The sequence below is a fragment of the Neurospora tetrasperma genome (genome assembly GCF_000213175.1).
Source record: "Neurospora tetrasperma FGSC 2508 unplaced genomic scaffold NEUTE1scaffold_4, whole genome shotgun sequence".
NCBI lineage: Eukaryota > Fungi > Ascomycota > Sordariomycetes > Sordariales > Sordariaceae > Neurospora > Neurospora tetrasperma.
The window spans coordinates 2,802,840-2,819,268 of NW_009799102.1; the positions used below are offsets into that span (position 1 = coordinate 2,802,840).

The 16,429-nt window shown below is 53.7% G+C and overlaps 4 protein-coding genes across 4 annotated transcripts; 3 read left to right on the plus strand and 1 right to left on the minus strand.

The window, feature by feature from the left end:
• Window positions 1-536: 536 nt before the first annotated feature.
• NEUTE1DRAFT_123268 (uncharacterized protein) lies at window positions 537-7,112 on the plus strand (the record flags this gene model as incomplete). The annotated part of the gene is made up of 5 exons (XM_009854089.1): window positions 537-2,363; window positions 2,870-2,979; window positions 3,302-5,962; window positions 6,043-6,333; window positions 6,387-7,112. 5 exons carry the CDS (start codon window positions 686-688, stop codon window positions 6,861-6,863), a joined length of 5,217 nt encoding a protein of 1,738 aa, XP_009852391.1.
• Window positions 7,113-7,272: 160 nt separating this feature from the next.
• NEUTE1DRAFT_45024 (uncharacterized protein) lies at window positions 7,273-7,663 on the minus strand (the record flags this gene model as incomplete). The annotated part of the gene is made up of 2 exons (XM_009853325.1): window positions 7,273-7,430; window positions 7,630-7,663. 2 exons carry the CDS (start codon window positions 7,661-7,663, stop codon window positions 7,273-7,275), a joined length of 192 nt encoding a protein of 63 aa, XP_009851627.1.
• An 887-nt stretch (window positions 7,664-8,550) lies between these two features.
• On the plus strand, window positions 8,551-10,650 carry NEUTE1DRAFT_117500 (uncharacterized protein; the record flags this gene model as incomplete). Its single annotated transcript, XM_009854090.1, has 5 exons — window positions 8,551-8,820; window positions 8,947-9,366; window positions 9,436-9,625; window positions 9,685-9,826; window positions 10,005-10,650. The coding sequence occupies 5 exons, from the start codon at window positions 8,666-8,668 to the stop codon at window positions 10,055-10,057; spliced, it is 960 nt and encodes a 319-aa protein (XP_009852392.1).
• A 722-nt stretch (window positions 10,651-11,372) lies between these two features.
• Window positions 11,373-14,723, plus strand: NEUTE1DRAFT_147384 (uncharacterized protein; the record flags this gene model as incomplete). The annotated part of the gene is made up of 2 exons (XM_009854091.1): window positions 11,373-11,885; window positions 11,964-14,723. 2 exons carry the CDS (start codon window positions 11,373-11,375, stop codon window positions 14,673-14,675), a joined length of 3,225 nt encoding a protein of 1,074 aa, XP_009852393.1.
• Between the last annotated feature and the right edge of the window lie 1,706 nt (window positions 14,724-16,429).

A 16,429-nucleotide genomic window follows, 5' to 3' on the forward strand; every position in this document is an offset into this window, starting at 1 on the left:
AGAACAGTGAACCCAATCCAAATGGAGAATTCTACTCGATCTTTTCTCCTGTTGTGAGAAAAGTGATCAATAAAGTCCCCATTCTGTATCGAAAGCAGAGGGGCGAGGGTAAGGGTTGGAGGCGGTGACAAACCGATCCAGTGACATGTGAATCTCTCCGCACTTTGAAGCTTAGACCCACTTTCCGCCAGGCACGCCGTGGCCCACTCTCTGTTAGCGGGAATTTAGCCCTGCATTCGCGCCCTGATTTGGTGGACCGATTAGTGATTGCAGTCACCTGAACACCAATTGAGTCAAGCCTCCGTCATCGTTGCAAGTCGTTGTTATCGGTTGGAGAGCATTGGTTCACCGTTGACTTGCGTGTCATCTCGTCTCTCCCATCTTCGCCTCATCCTTTCTTCCTTTCGAGACGGTGAGATAGGTAATCTATCCAGGGTCTGTGTCGCGGCCCTCATCTTTTGCACTATAACATCTTTATCTTACCCTTTCTTCCCACCTTCTACTCTAGGCTTGGGTCCAAGTCTGCGACAACGCAACCGCAGCATTCCTGCTAAATCACCAATAACCGCGGCCTCTCCAAAGAAGGCCCTCTTCATTCTCTCTACCTCGCTCGAATTTGAGACATTCCTTTCAACCCTTCTTTCACGACTTTACAAACAACGCCAGCACCATCGAGCTCGCCGAAATGGCATCACCCACTCCGGCCCCCCGGCCGGACCAAATCTCTGCCTCGACCCCCCTCCTCCAATCCGACTCGACTTCCTCATGCGCTTCTTCCATCCGTTCCCTCTCCCCGTCCCGACGACGTCATCACAATGGGCGTACCTCCCCAGCCGCCGCTGCCTCGGCCCGCAATCTCTCCTTCGCCTCGGCCCTGCTTTCCTCCCTCTGCGCCGGCTCCATAACCATCTTCAGCATGTACGGCCACATCTTCCAGGAGCGTCTACACTACACCCAGTTCGAGGTCAACGGGTTGTCGAGCGCCGCTTCGTTCGCCACATACATGCCGGTGCCTTTGCTGGGGTACATGTGCGATCGCGTGGGGCCGGGACCGCTATCGTTTGTGTCGGCGCTGTTCTTTGCGGCTGGGTATGGGCTGGCTGCAGGGGTGTATAAACGGGAGGCGGATGGGGCGGCCTTGGGCAACGGTGCTGATGGCGAGGATACCGGAAGATTGGCGTATGCGGCCATGATTACTGCGTTTGTATTCATCGGCGTGGGAACGTGCTCCATGTATATGAGCGCTGTGGCGACGTGTGCAAAGAACTTTGGAAGGGGAAAACATCGGGGACTGGCACTTGCGGTGCCTATTGCCGCGTTCGGGCTGAGCGGGATGTGGCAGAGCCAGCTAGGAAGCCGAGTGTTCTATGAAAGATTTGCGGATGGGACAAAGGGCGACTTGGACGTCTTCCACTTCTTCATCTTCTTGGGAGTCCTGCTATTCGTTGTTGGTTGCCTAGGCACGTTCGGCTTGAAGATCGTTGACGAAGAAGACCTAATCGACGAAGCTGTCGAAGAATTGGAACGCAGCGGTTACCTCGACGGAAGCACATTCCTCCAGGGGAGCTGGACTGCAGACAGACCGGGCTACGGCGCCATCGAGCAATCACCCCTCGACATGGAAAGCGCCGGCATTCTCGACCCCTCCAAGCCCGACAACGACTCCGACTCGGAAGAAGAAGATGACAACGCCCGCATCAAGAAAACATGGGTCCTCAACGCCGAGACCCGACGGTTCCTAAACGACCACACAATGTGGTGTTTCGCCCTCGGCTTCTTCCTCATGATCGGCCCTGGTGAGGCCTTCATCAACAACCTCGGCACCGTCATCAAGACGCTCTACCCACCCCATCTCAAATTTGTCGGCGAACCCACCTCAGCGGCCACCCACGTCTCTATTGTCGGCATCACCAGCACCCTTGTCCGCCTTCTCACCGGTTCTCTGACCGACCTTCTCGCACCCAGCCCGCAGGCCCGTCACGTCCAGATTACCTCGTCCGGAACTCTCGAACGCAAGCGCTTCTCCCTCTCCCGCGTGTCCTTCCTGCTCTTCTTCGCCGTCACACTCTCCGTCGGCTTAGCCACCCTCGCTTCGGGCTGGATTCAAAACCACGGCGAGCGGTTCTGGGTCGCCTCGGGTTTGGTCGGTGCCGGCTATGGCGCCGTTTTCAGTCTTACGCCAATCATCATCACCGTGATCTGGGGCGTCGAAAACTTTGCGACCAACTGGGGCATCGTGGCCATGTTCCCTGCTCTTGGCGCCACGTTTTGGGGCTTGGTGTACTCGGCTGTTTACCAGTCGGGAGTGGAGAAGGCGGCCTCTAACGGGCAAGGCGGGGAGGAGGATCAGTTTTGCTATGGGAGTGAGTGCTATGCGTCCGCGTTTTGGGCGATGGCCGCAAGTGTTTGGGTCGCGTGTGGCTTAGTGTTGTGGGCTTGGAAGGGAAAGAATGGATGGGCGCAGAGAGGTATTGTGGTTTAAGCGGGCGGGATGTTGAGGGTATTTGACAAATTGGGAATCAGGGAACATATATGGGCATCGTCTGATGATTAAGGGCTTTCTGGAGTTTTGGCATGGTGCATTTGGGATCTTGGGTAGTCGGGTTTCACTACATACGGGGACGTGACGTCCAGCGGTTACTTGGCTTTTTTCCAATTTGTGTATCTCAATCTGTGACATACCGCGCCCAAGTTGTGCATATAGACAGAATGCAACTATTCATGTTGATACAACCGTTAACCTCCCAACGTGTTATCACTCCACTTGTACCTGCATTGATGACCGCCCGTCAAAACCTGGACCTCAAAAAAGGGGCTAGCCAACTTGATCCCACAGTGTATCCCCAACCGCGTTAACACTGTCCCTCAGTCCAGAAACTTGCAACGAACCGTGCGTTGCATCAAGCGCGGCAATTGACCAATTGGGCATCGACCTTTTCATTTTCTTTTGCCATTCTCACTCACCATCTCTCATCTCATGTGAGTCTTGTTTCTTTACTCTCACAACAACTCACAAGAACTCCACGAGATGGAGACCACAGAGGAGGTAGTAGCTCCAGCTACGGCTCAGCAGCCGGTTACCGAAGTCGGCTCAGCCAAGCCTACTTCAACATACAGCAAAAAGCAAAAAAAGCCAAAGAAGACGACGACGACGACGACAGACGGGACCACACCAACTCACAATGAACACGCCAACGCCAAAGACCCGAGAAAAGCTCAGGATGATCAGGTTATGGGTGTACGTAATTCCCTCCCTTCTCCTCCTCCTCACAATCCCACCAGAACTGACACCCCCAAACAGACAAACAACTCGTCCATAGTCTCCAAACGCTCCGTCGAAAAACTCTACTACCCCAACGAGCCTCATTTCTTCCGCTTCTTCGTTAAGAAATTCCAGCGACGCGCGCCGCTGATTAATCGCGGTTATCACTTTCGTTTGCACGTCATTGATGTGCTTGTTCGCAATTTCTTGCAAGAGCAAAGAACTGGAGAAGCCAAAGGAAAGAGAAAAGTGGTGGTTAATTTGGGCTGTGGAAGCGATGTGTTGCCTTGGCAGTGTTTGACTAGGTATCCAGATGCTTGTCGCTCCGGTGAGAAAGACGGGGTGAAGTTTGTGGATGTCGATTTCCCGGATCTGATTGAGCGGAAGAAGCGGACGGTTTTGGAGACGCCGGAACTTTTGGGGCCGTTGACGAACGTGGTGGTACCAGAGTTTGCTCCTGTGCTTAGTACTCCTGCGGCCACTACTAGGGCTGCGGCTACAACTACCACAACGACGGAACCCAAAACCATGGCAGCAACCGCTTCAAGCACCTCGACCGAAGCCCCTCAAAAGCCCAAGAAATCCCCCAAACCAAAGGACAAGTCCAAAGTCGCCCGCGCACCGGCCCCCACCACCGCCCCTACGGGTATCGTCCTCACCAGCGACCAATACGTCCAAATAGGCTGCGACCTGCGCGACCTCGCCACCCTCCAAGACTCCCTCACCAGAGCCGTCGGCGGCGATCTCTCCTCTTGCACCTTCCTTTTCGTCGCCGAGGTCTCCATCACCTACATGGAGACACCGGGAGCCGACGCCGTCATAGAATGGGCTTCCTCGCTAGGCGACTCCGAGTTTGTCCTTCTCGAGCAACTGCTACCTTCGGGGCCGACCCACCCGTTCGCTTCTACAATGCTATCGCATTTTCATAAACTCAACACCCCGATCAAGAGCGTGGATGTGTACCCTACGGTAGCCTCGCAGGTGGAGCGTTTCCGCTCTCGGGGCTGGGGCAGCGGTGATGTGCGCGTCTGGACGCTGTGGGAGGCGTGGGCAGATGCCGAGGATACTTTCGTCAATGCGGCGGAGAGACGCAGGCTGGACGAGGTGGAGCCGTTCGATGAGTGGGAGGAGTTTGCGCTTTTTGCGAGCCATTATTGTGTGGTGAGGGCTAGGACGGTGGCTAGGGACGGACAGAGTAAGAAGAAAGAGAGGGGGATCCCGAACGGAAGGGAGTTGGGGGTGCCGGTTGAGAAGGTCAAGGTGAGGTGGGATGATGTCCCGGGGCAGAGGGGTCAGAGGAGGTTTGCGGCTGGGGCGGTGTTGACTTCTTCTTCTTCTTCGAGTTTGGGAAAGAAAGAGGAGGTAAAACTGCTGAACGTTATGGGGCTGGGGACGAAGAGCCGGTTGCAGAACTGCGATGTTTACGGACGGAAGAAAGTGGGAGATGCCGACGAGGCTGACGGTACTGACGAAGAAAAGACGGCGGTGCCGTTCACTTTCCGTGAAGGCGGCCCTTCAACGAGAATGTGTCACTCGCTGACGGATCTCGGCACTGCCCAACTCCTCGTGGGAGGACGGGCATCACCGTCCACGCCCCTCAAAGACTGCTGGCTGTTGGAGAAGACTAACGGCAGCGAGAGTGAATGGGCATGGAAACGCACCAATGATCTCCCGATTCCGCTCTACAGGCATTCTGTCACGAGATTGGGGAAGACAGACATGGCGCTGCTCGCCGGTGGAAGGGGAGTTGCCGATATCTTCCCTGACTGGCTTCTCTATGAGTCCAAGCTTGGATGGATCAGATGCGAGATTGCCGGTGACGTCAAGCCGACTTCGGTGTATGGCGCTACCCTTGCTTGCCTGCGTCAAGAGAGTGACTCGTTCTCTGGTGTGTTTGCTGGCGGCTTGAGTGATGATGGCCTCATTGCTGATCAGCTTCTGGCATGGAACCTGGACGTATCCGACAGCAGCAAGCCGGTCGTCACTTTTGTTCCGCTACAGGTAAAATCTGGTGATGATGGCCGCGAAGAGGCTCTCTCACGTCTACTTCTCACGAGGTTTGGCGCTTCTTGCCTGCCCCAAAGTCGGACCGACTTCTTGGTCTTTGGTGGTGTTATCAAGGACCACCTTTTGGATATGGACGACGAGATCCTGCTATGCTCACTCAAGGGCGACGGAGAACTCACAATCACGCGACGACTCGCTCCCGAGGCCGCTAATGCTGAATCATCATCGCACCCAGGCCCTTTGTTGTTGGTGGGAACTTCTCCAGTTGTCACGCCGGACGATGGCAGCTTGATGATCATGGGCGGCGGAGCAACATGCTTCTCCATGGGAACCTTCTGGAACAAGGGTATTTCGACTCTCGAACTGGCACTGCCGGCTGCGGTGGAGAATGGAGCTTCGCCCATCCCCGCACATGGATGGGCGCACGAGAAAACAGTCGACATTATCCCCGGTGAGCCAAGGAGTCTTCCTCTCCGTAATCAGGCACCCAACGGTGCTGAGGGGGAGGTCAGTGGCAGCGTAAGCGTCCGCAATCAACCCATACCCCGGGTCAAGTTAGAAAATGCTGAAGACTTCGCCAGGATCGTACGTGAGGGTCGTCCGGTGGTTCTGGAGGGCCTAAATCTGGGTGATTGTGTGTCACAATGGGGAAACGGTGACTACGTTGCGAGGAAGGTTGGGACAGACCGCAAGGTGAGTTGAGCAGGGGGAAGCAAATGATGACCAAAACTGTCTCGAGTATGTCCCTTGACTGACGGGCAGCCCTTACCTAGGTCGTGATCCACGAGTCCACGACACCTGCAATGGATTTCACCACCAAGAACTTCCGCTACGTAACGACCGAGTTTGGCGACTTCATGAGGCGCATTGAGAAAGGTGACCGGCTGTACCTGAGGGCGCTATCGACCGACAAACCGACGGAAAAGCCAGCCGTTCTAAGTGACGACTTTCCCTCGTTGGCTACTGATTTTGTGTTGCCGCCTGAGCTGGCCTTGGTAGGCGAGAGACTGTTCAGCTCGGTCCTACGAGTATCTGGGCCGGTCAACATGTGGTTGCATTACGATGTAAGTCCTCTCACCTGTTTGCGGGATATCCGTATGCATTCTGACACGACTAGGTCATGGCCAATGTGTACTGCCAAATCGGCGGCTCGAAGCGCATGATTCTTTTCCCGCCGTCCGATGTTGAGCATCTCAGTTTTGCTCCTGGGGCATCGAGTTCCAGTATCGATGTCTTTTCTACTCTTTTCGGGGAGTCGAGTGACTCGAGATACTTGGCTCAAGTGACGCATCCTCACGAAACTGTCATGACTCCAGGAGACGTCCTCTTCTTGCCCCCACTATGGCTGCACACGGCGACTCCTAATTCGGATAGCAGCATTGCGGTAAACGTCTTCTTCCGCGATCTCGAAGGCGGTTGCTATGCAGCTGGGAAAGATGTGTATGGGAACAGAGATCTGGCGGCCTATGAAAAGGGCCGAACGGACTTAACCCGTATTGCGAACAGCTTCCAGAAGCTGCCGGCTGAGGCGAGGGAATTTTATCTGTTGAGACTTGCAGACGAGCTTCGGAGGAAAGCCAAGGGAGCCCAGTAGCGGAAGAGTCGTCAGTCCGTTTTGTCAATGTAAGCCTTCGGATGCCCGGATTGACGTTTTGGCCTGTTGTCCCAATACGTTGGTGGTACAATACCGTAGATACGTTCGTGTTACCGGCTACAGCGTCGGTATGATACAAGATGGCACACCAGTCCATGTGCCTGTCGTCCGTAGGTACCTGAGTGGCCATGGCCTGCATATCAGAGAAACAGTTATCACCTAGCGAAGATTACCAGGTCTCATGTGTACTATTGTCCGACTCTTATGTTTGTATAGTGCTATTCTTTACTGATGGTGTTGAGAGATGGGTTAGGGTGGTAAAAGGGCCCGAGAGGCCAAAAACGATGCTCGAATACTCAAACCCAGTTCAGCAAGTGGCAGGGTCGGTATATGTCTACCTTTGAAAAGGCTAGGTCTTGGAGAGCATGGTATCGGCGGGCTGGGAGACGATGGCAGCGGCGAAACCGGCAATGAGACCGGAGCCAAGGTTGACGGCGGTCTGGGCAGAGTCGGACATATCCTTCTTGGGGTAGACGCTGTAGACGGCCTCGGCGACCTTCTCGTAGCCTGACGGAAGGGTGTGTGGTTCTTCCCGAGTGCGCCAGCCTTGTTCAACGTTCCAACAGCCTTTGTACTCCAGGCTGCCCTGACATTGATGGATGGTGGTTCGGTTCGTAGATCCGTGTTCCCTGCAGCCAATCCTACGACGGCAAATCAGCAAGACAAACAAGGCACATGCAGAAGGGGACAACGCTGACAGGCTGACCCCTTCGGCAGTGCAGCAGCGGGAGGAGGGTCATCGTTGGCGCCAGGCAGGGGATGGATGTGTTGTGTGGTGTCCGGGTCAAGATGCGACGTGGTGGTGTTGGTGACATGTAACGGTGTCAAAATGTCACGGCAGACATTGGTGGACAAGAGCAATCTGCAGTGTGCCAGGTCTAATCTCAAAATCTTATTCTCGCTGGAGGTTGTGATTGCCATTTCTAGTGTATAGTTGGTGGGGTGCGGTCTTGCTCTTTCCTCGGTTTCTTCTTTTTTGCCATTCTATATTGCGCTTGGCTGAGCGTAGACAACCTGCTGAAGGTTCCCTGCATTACTAGGTTGGCTGCATGAATTGGGGGATTCTGCCGTGCCACAAACACTTCGTTTCCGACAAGCAACAATCAGCGTAAAATTCATACATGCGGTAAGATGTACACTCGAGGTTCTCTCTGTTGTCATCCTTTACAATATGCACACCTCTTCTCGCGTACCTTTGAGGTATGTTACCTCTACCTTTAAATCGTCTTGTACACTACCACTTGCGGCAGTGGACAGGTTCACCGCACCTGGACGGCGTATGTACCCGGTCCTGGACTGGATCCAATGTCATGGGATTGTGCCTTTTGTCGTTAACTCCGAAGTCGCCCTAGTGTAAAATCGTGTGCGCTGTGACGTCTCGTGGGTCTCTCTCAAACACTTTCGGCCCTGTTGCCCTGGCTGGTGGACGCTATGGAGCACCAGATCGGCCGGGGCATGGAATAGAAGGGTACAAAGGCCGCTGCGGGCCGGTACTTGGCCAATACCTGTCCCGGGAATTATCGGACCAATTTTTTTCGGCTGGCGTCTCTGATTGTTTTTCCGCAGCGCCGGCCTTTCCACCCTCCCGTGCCTCCGTGTCCACCTCCACTCTCCAAAAAGGCTCAATCGCCAACCTCCGTCGCGAACGACTTTCCCGCCCGATTGCTCTTTTTGCCCTCTTTCCTCCCCGTCAACCCATCTCCACTCAGTCTTTGTTTGTCGTCCAAACCCAGATATCCAAAATGGCCCCCTCTACCCCCAAGGTCGACGCCGTCGTCGAGAAGGCCAAGGCCGCTGCTGCTCCCGAGATGAGCGCTGCCAGCCTCTACGGCAGATTCGCTCTTGCTGGTGCCATCTGCTGCTCCGTCACCCACGGTGCCCTCACCCCTGTCGATGTGTATGTTGTCCCGCCTTCAGCCTATGTATACACCGTCAAGGCATTGGGCGCATTGAACCCGCAGCCCAGCGCCTCTGTCTCGTAGATATCACGAATCGCGCTGCTGACACGTCTGCATAACAACAGCGTCAAGACTCGCATTCAGCTCGACCCCGTCACCTACAACAATGGCATGATCGGTGGCTTCAAGAAGGTCGTCCAGAACGAGGGTGCCGGTGCCCTCCTCACCGGTGTCGGCCCTACCTTTGCTGGTTACTTCCTCCAGGGTGCCTTCAAGTTCGGTGGTTACGAGTTCTTCAAGCAGCAGAGCATCAACTTGCTCGGCCTTGAGACCGCCACCAACAACCGCACTGCCGTCTACCTCGCTTCCTCCGCCGCTGCCGAGTTCTTTGCCGACATTGCCCTCTGCCCCCTCGAGGCTACCCGTATCCGTCTCGTCTCCCAGCCCACCTATGCCAGCGGCCTCATCAGCGGCTTCGGCAAGATGCTGAAGAACGAGGGTATCGGCGCTTTCTACGCCGGCTTCGGACCCATTCTCTTCAAGCAGTAAGTCGCCATGTTGCCCATGTTCCGGTCATAATAACATGCCCCTAACCGTGCTTTTTTTTCTTCCAGGATCCCCTACACCATGTCCAAGTTCGTCGTCTACGAGAAGGTCGCCGAGGCCGTCTACAGCGTCTACCCCAAGAAGGATATGTCCGACTCTGCCCAGACCGCCGTCAACCTTGGCTCCGGTCTCATTGCCGGTTTCGCCGCTGCCATCGTCTCCCAGCCTGCCGATACCATGCTCTCCAAGATCAACAAGGTAACTATGTCAGACAATCCAATACCCAGCCGGACTATGCTAACGTGCTTCACTCTCAGACCCCCGGTGCTCCCGGCGAGTCCACCACCTCTCGTCTCGTCAAGATCGCCAAGGAGCTCGGCCTCAAGGGCTCTTACACCGGTATCGGTGCCCGTCTCTTCATGGTCGGCACCCTTACTGCCTTCCAGTTCGCCATCTATGGTAAGTTCCTCCTTATTCTCGCCAGCGAGATGGGCTTGTGGTGGTATTGGGAATCCTGGAGGGTGTCGGGTTGTCGTTGCGCGCGGCCCAAAGCATCACCCTTAACCCGGATTCCTCTAGCACCTATTCCCATCTCAACACCAGCAGTAGCACCTAATCTAACGCATGAAACACGCAGGCGATGTCAAGAAGTCCCTCGGAGCTACGTCGGGTGTAGAGCTCGCCAAGTAAACGCGATTTCGAAGCGTTTGGGGACGTATAATGATGGGGGATGAGCTTGGGGATAATGGGTGGGAGGTCGGCAACACAGGGACCACCTTGTGGGTCGACTGGGTTGCCCGACCAACTTGCCAATGAACAAAACAAGCGAGGGATGTGTTTGGCATTGCAAGCATCTCCTTGCAGAAAGATTTCCGGTCCTTTGTTGAGCATTTAGACGTTTGGCCGCTGGGTTTGGATGTGGCTACCGGAAAAGTTTGCAATGTCACTTGGGTCGTTTTGCAGCCTTCTCAATATTCTTTAGGCAGGATCTACGTTGCACGGGTTCTTTCATTTGTCGTTGGCGAACTGCTTGACATTATAGAGGAACATTAGAAAGAGGATTGAAGGTTCAAGACACGTGCTTCCTAGTAGATTGCTCGTTGTGTGTAGTATACGAAGACGGATCAAAGTTGATGTAGTACATGGTGGCCGTTTGCGAAGTCTGATGTGTGGTCGATCATTAAGCGACCACATCCACTTTATATAGTTACAGTATCTATCACCGACTATGTATACGAACAAATGTTGTCAAGCTTCCAGAGCTGGTTTCAGGATTGATATGGCCCGTGCACCGGTCATCGCGAGCTACGAAATGGACCAATTGCATGGGCGCGATGACGGAAGAGAGGATGCCGATGCCAGCACATGGGTGGGTGGTGAGGGATAGCGCTAAGCCCCAACTGGCGGGAGCACGGGGAGTGTGGGTTGCGGCAGGGGCATGTTGAGGCTTGAAGAACCAATCGTAGCGCGAGCCGACCACCAATCAACAGCCGCGCTTCTTGCAGCGTTGCGGCGGGAATGGGGTATGACCGGGAATGTCTTGTTCCACTCGCACAGCAAGCCTCAACACCAAAGCATCTCTTTTCCTGCTGCATCGCACATTTGGCGATATCATCACATTTGTTCGTTTTTCCGCGTCCATGCGCCGTCGCGACTGGTATCCCCCATAGCGGCACTGTTTTGCTGGTATTACAGCGCTGTAATAGGGAAGGAACAGTGGACCCACACCGGGCCACCGCGCCTTCCTTCAGTGACGATATAGGTGCTACTGCCCCACCCTAGAGCTCCTTTACAGCAGCCAGACGCGCCCATAGGACTGGACACGCGCGCGCTGCCTCAGGTCGCGAATCCAATCGATTAGGGGTTCGGGCAACAGGAGTAGGTTCGGTCCCGAACTGAAACCTGGGCTGATAGGTAATCCCACGCTTCTCAAGTTCCCTCTCTCCTCTTTCCCCCAAACAACACAAACCAACAAGTCAGAACATCACTGCTCACAACTTGCAAAATGGTCAGAATTCGCTTTTCGCGCCGCTCTCGCGGTTGCACCTCCTTCAATACCTTCCACAACATCGCCACTCCTGTCTCCTCTCCATTACCGGTTGAGACCCCCCTCTTCGACGCACGACGGGAACAAGAAGGCGTCCGGTTCGCCCACGAACTCTACATTGCAATCCGAAATCAGCACTTCATGCGCGATTGCCACTGCCCTGTGCCGACCATCTACACATCCAAAGAGGCCGCACTTGCTGCTACCGGTCACATCCGATTCTACATTGCGGACGAGAACCCATCCAAGCTGTCTGTTCTTCAACAACCCGCTGATCCTCACTGGCATTGCGAGTGCCGCGACGCGCACAACTACTGGCCAGTCTACCAAGAGCTACTCAGCCGGCACCACGAGCCCCGTCTTAACGACAACGGAAAGCGCGTTGCGGAGGCTGGCGAGCTTGAGCTCATCTCTGAGAACGTTGAGCACAAGGCGGTGGAACGGGTCCTGCCTGCAGCAGTTGATGATAGTGTAAGTTCTTCCCCTGTTTTGATCAAGGACAGGCGAGAGAAGATGAGCAGAGACGCTGACCAAGTTTCCCATCCACAGACGCCAGAGCAAGAGCCAGCGCCATCGTCCGAAACGCCCATGGAAAGCTCCTGGATGAACCCTTTCGCCCTCGCTACTCGGGCCCTGATCACGATGGCCACCCCATTCACTGCTGTCCGGAATTTCATCTCTGGATTTTTCCCGGGTGAAACCCACTACGACATCGTTGACACACGAAAAGTTGACGATACCAACGGCACCGTGTCAGTCAAGAGATTGAAACGACACTGTACGCCTTCAACCGATGCATACTCTAACGAGCTCCCGGGTTTTTCCTGGGCCGACGACGCAATCTCGTATGTCGGACGAGATGCGCTCGACCACATCGCCAATGTTTTCCACCATCGCATCGATTTGATTAGTCGCTCCCTGGTCACATATAGCCACTCACTCGACGACCTCAGGAGGAGTTTCGACCCCAACAAAGGAGAAGACCTCCAACTCAACATCGCAATGCACAAACTGATGACCGACACTCCAAGTATTGGGCCTGTGCTTCCTACCGACAGCACAAAGAAACGGGAATGGAGATATAAGGAGGCACGAAAGTTGTATCTCGATGGCGCCTGTACAGCCTACGAGCTGATGCAGGACATCTACATACAGCATAACCTTGATGCGTACAGAGTGTTGTTTCCCAAACCACCGCGAACAATCGCTTATGGAGAAGACACCAAGCCGGAGAAGAACACCAGGTCATTGCACGAGAAGGCCAGAGTGGCCGCCGAGTTTATCTCATGGGTGCTGCGAAACCACATGCACGGGATGGAAGGTTTCGAAGAAGCTTTATCAAAGGTCTTCGTGGATACCAATGCCATCCACAAGCGCGAAATCATACCCAGCTATGTCAAGCCCACGGCAAACGAATCATCCTCAATTCCCGGAACCTTCCCCACCGGCCCGGACGCCGCTTTCGAAGATGTTCCTATCGACGATCTCAGTTTTGCGTATAGGTGGGAATTCAAATATCCCTCAACTGATCAGGAGGAGACGGAACCTGCATCAATCAATGTCAAGGAGTTCCGACCTGTACTGGAACCCAAAAGCATCCTCAAAAAGCCCAAAAAATGGCCGACTCCTGAATCGCCAACAAAGTATGTCGCCACCCCCGATAGAAACAAAAGACTCGACTTTGTTGCGCCTGTGGCGAGCTACGCGCCGCCTAAAGAAGTACCTGTGCAAGTGATGAGCCTTAAAGATGCCATCAATGTGCAGTGGCACCATCCTACCGAAAGTTACGTCCATGACCGCGAAAACAATGCGAACCGGAACGCAGAACCAACCACCAGAGACCTTCATCGTTTCGCAAAGGTTGACAAAAGCAGAAGCTTTACCGTCTCGGATATGACCAGATGGACAGAAAAGGAGGTCGAAAGAGATGACGCGGAGATGGGACTCCGGGTTCACGAGGCCAAATATGGTCCTTTCCTCAGTGAAATCCGGCAAGAAATGTTGGAAAATTTTCAGGCCAGCGGTGCTCAGGAACACCCAAAGCCGGAGCTTGACTTCAAGGCCCGCAGACAAATTCTGCAAAAAATTCGACAGGAAAGGAACGAAAAGACGACTCAAGGGGCACGAGGGGAGAAGAAATCAATGCTCGATCGGCTCTTCCGAAAGGCCGAGCAAGAAGATATCCCGGCTACAGAGGGAGCTGTCTCTGGACCATCTCGACGCGGATCCAACCCTTCGGTGGAGCAGGCCTCAGCAACCAGTCAGGTTCAGCAGTCAGCGGCTGACGATGACCTCGCAATTGCCACCAAAAAGCTCGAGGATTTGGAGGTCAGTCGTCAACTGGCCCGCGAGTGGGAGAATGGCATTCGCCGCGACATCGAGGAGCGGCACAGGGAAGCCGAAAGACTGCACAAGGAAGCAGAGCGAAAACGGCGGGAGGAGAAGCGGCGACAAGAACAGGAAAGCAGGAGGCGCCGCGAAGAGGAAGATCAAGCCTCGCGGACCGGTCTGCGCGTACCCAAACGCCCCCTGATCGGAAGCTTGAGCAACGATTGGGAGAAGAAAGTCTCCAATGTCCTCTATGCCAACTCTTCCGCGGAACTCGCAAAGATGCTGGACGGGCAGCCTCTCACGAAGCGAGACTTTGTTGAGAAGCTGCTGGAGCCTCAAGCCTGGCTCAACGACAACGTCATCATTGGCAGTATTTCCCATATTGCTAATGCCGTCAATAAATCGGCAGGGGCCAAAGACTCCGACCCCAAATGTGCAGCTTTCACGTCGTACTTTTGGCCACGGCTTGTTGATGCTGGGCCGAGCCAGTGCGGGCGCCTGATGCGCCGTGCAGGTGTCAGGAAGAACAACTTTTTCGACATCGACACGATACTCATTCCCATTTGCGACGGCGCACATTGGACGTTGGCGGTTGTACGGCCGGGCAAGCGGACCGTGGCGCACCTGGACTCGATGCGAGCGGGCGCCGGTGACAAACTTATCAAAGAAAAACTGCTTGAATGGGTCAGAGTCACACTTGAGGACAAATGGGTCGCGTCAGAATGGTCGGCCATTGACTACGAAGCTCCACGTCAAACCAACGGGTACGACTGTGGCGTCTTCACCATCACGAATGCTCTTTGCATTGCACTTGGGCTTAATCCCAAGAAGTCATATACTGCAGGGCAGCTCACGCTGCAGAGACGGAGGTTGGCTGCGGTTCTACTCAATGGAGGTTTTACGGATGATTTTGCGTTGGATGGATTTTGATTTGATTCGGGGCACTTTGTTTTGGACACGGCTAGGTAGAGAAAAGGGAGGCGTTATCAGAGCATACTTATGGCGTTTATATGTTGTCGAGGCTGGTTGTTTGTGTTCGTTTGATCGTCAGGCTTGGGAGTGCAGCATTTGTATACATTGAGGAATGAGCCGGGAGTCGGACGGTTGCCTTCAGCATAGTTATGTGGCGTTTTCGCTTGCACGTTGGTTCTTTCTACTTCTCGATTCTGGAATACAGCATTGTTAGCTTAGAGATCAAGTAGAGATTATTCTGTCGGTTCAAGGGTATACCAATAACATTACCATGGATAACACTTTCGTTGCGAACTTGCATTGACGTAGTCCCTGAAGTTGAAATGTGTGCTTGTCATGATTGGAACAGCACCTCTAGACTGTCTAGCGGACCTTAGTAACAAAGCTGACAAGAGCCTCTGTATCTACAGGCAGTCTACGATAGCAAGTCCTTCCATTCACAGCACTACTGCAAACGACGCTTATTTGCTGACTAGCTGGGAAGAGAAAGCAACAGCAAACGAGAGGGCAAGGAAAGCATTAACTTGAAGTTCAGTCAACATTCCATTCTCTGGCCACTACCTCTAGACTAATGCCTCCTTTGGTTGATACTAAGGAAAAGACCGTCAAGTCCGGACTAGCAACCTCCCTTCCAAGCTTTAACGATCACCGTTCTGTTCCTGTCAGCAAAACACCATCATGATCACGTCTCGGACACTCTCTTCTCCATCATTCATCTGACAGATCCGTCCCATGTTGAAACCCCGAGTGCAAATCGTCGACACCAGCGCCGCGCCTTTTTACCTTTCAAAGGCTGATATCACGCGGCAGAGAAGAGATTAGCGGGACATCTGACAGTCTAGGTCGAATTTACTCAAGTTCGACGTCTGATATGTTCGGGCGGTCGACCGTCACACTACCTCTATTCAACCAAGCGGTCGTTTTTTTTTCTCGGTTACAAACATGAATATCAGACAGTACACTTATATGGTCATTTGGAGTGGATCAGGTTGAGATTGATTGCAAAGTGTGATAAGGTAAGTATCACTCTCCCTCTTCCTCTTTCATCTCAACCATCACGAATACGGTCTTCGTCATTCACAAAACTATCGAGCGCAGTCCATCCATACCCACAATGTCCGAACATCAAGACAAGAGTGTCCAATATACCGTATAAACTTGGGGGGGGTTGGTTTTTCCAGCTTTCAGGGAAATCAGGCATATTCTGTAAGCATACTGCAACATCCATGCCCACCAGCAACTGTATGTAAGACGGTGACTTCGAATATCTCAAAACACCACTAGCCAGCGCCCTCAAAATAACAGGTTGGAAAAGGCAGGGCGTCAGACAATACTTCGGGGTAGCAAGCCGTCTCCTCCGCGTATTTTTTTTGCGGTCATAAAATGCATATTTTCGGGCAGTGTGCCTAGAGGTACAGGATACATATGCCTGATTTCCCTGAAAATTGATATTCAATCCCCTGAGTTCATACGGTATGGATGGAGAGGGGCAGCGGACATGTGAATTATTTAATTACTGCACATCTTGACATGTAATGTATCCCTTCGGCTGCAGACAGAATTGGAAGCTACGACCGCGGTGCACCGGGTGGATAGAAAGGAAGCAACACTTTCGCTGGGGTCCTGTACTTCTTCTTAACCACCAGAACCACACATTGGAAGGTACCTTGGTGGGTTGGGTTTTGGTTAGGGATTTTAAGGTGGCTTCTTGG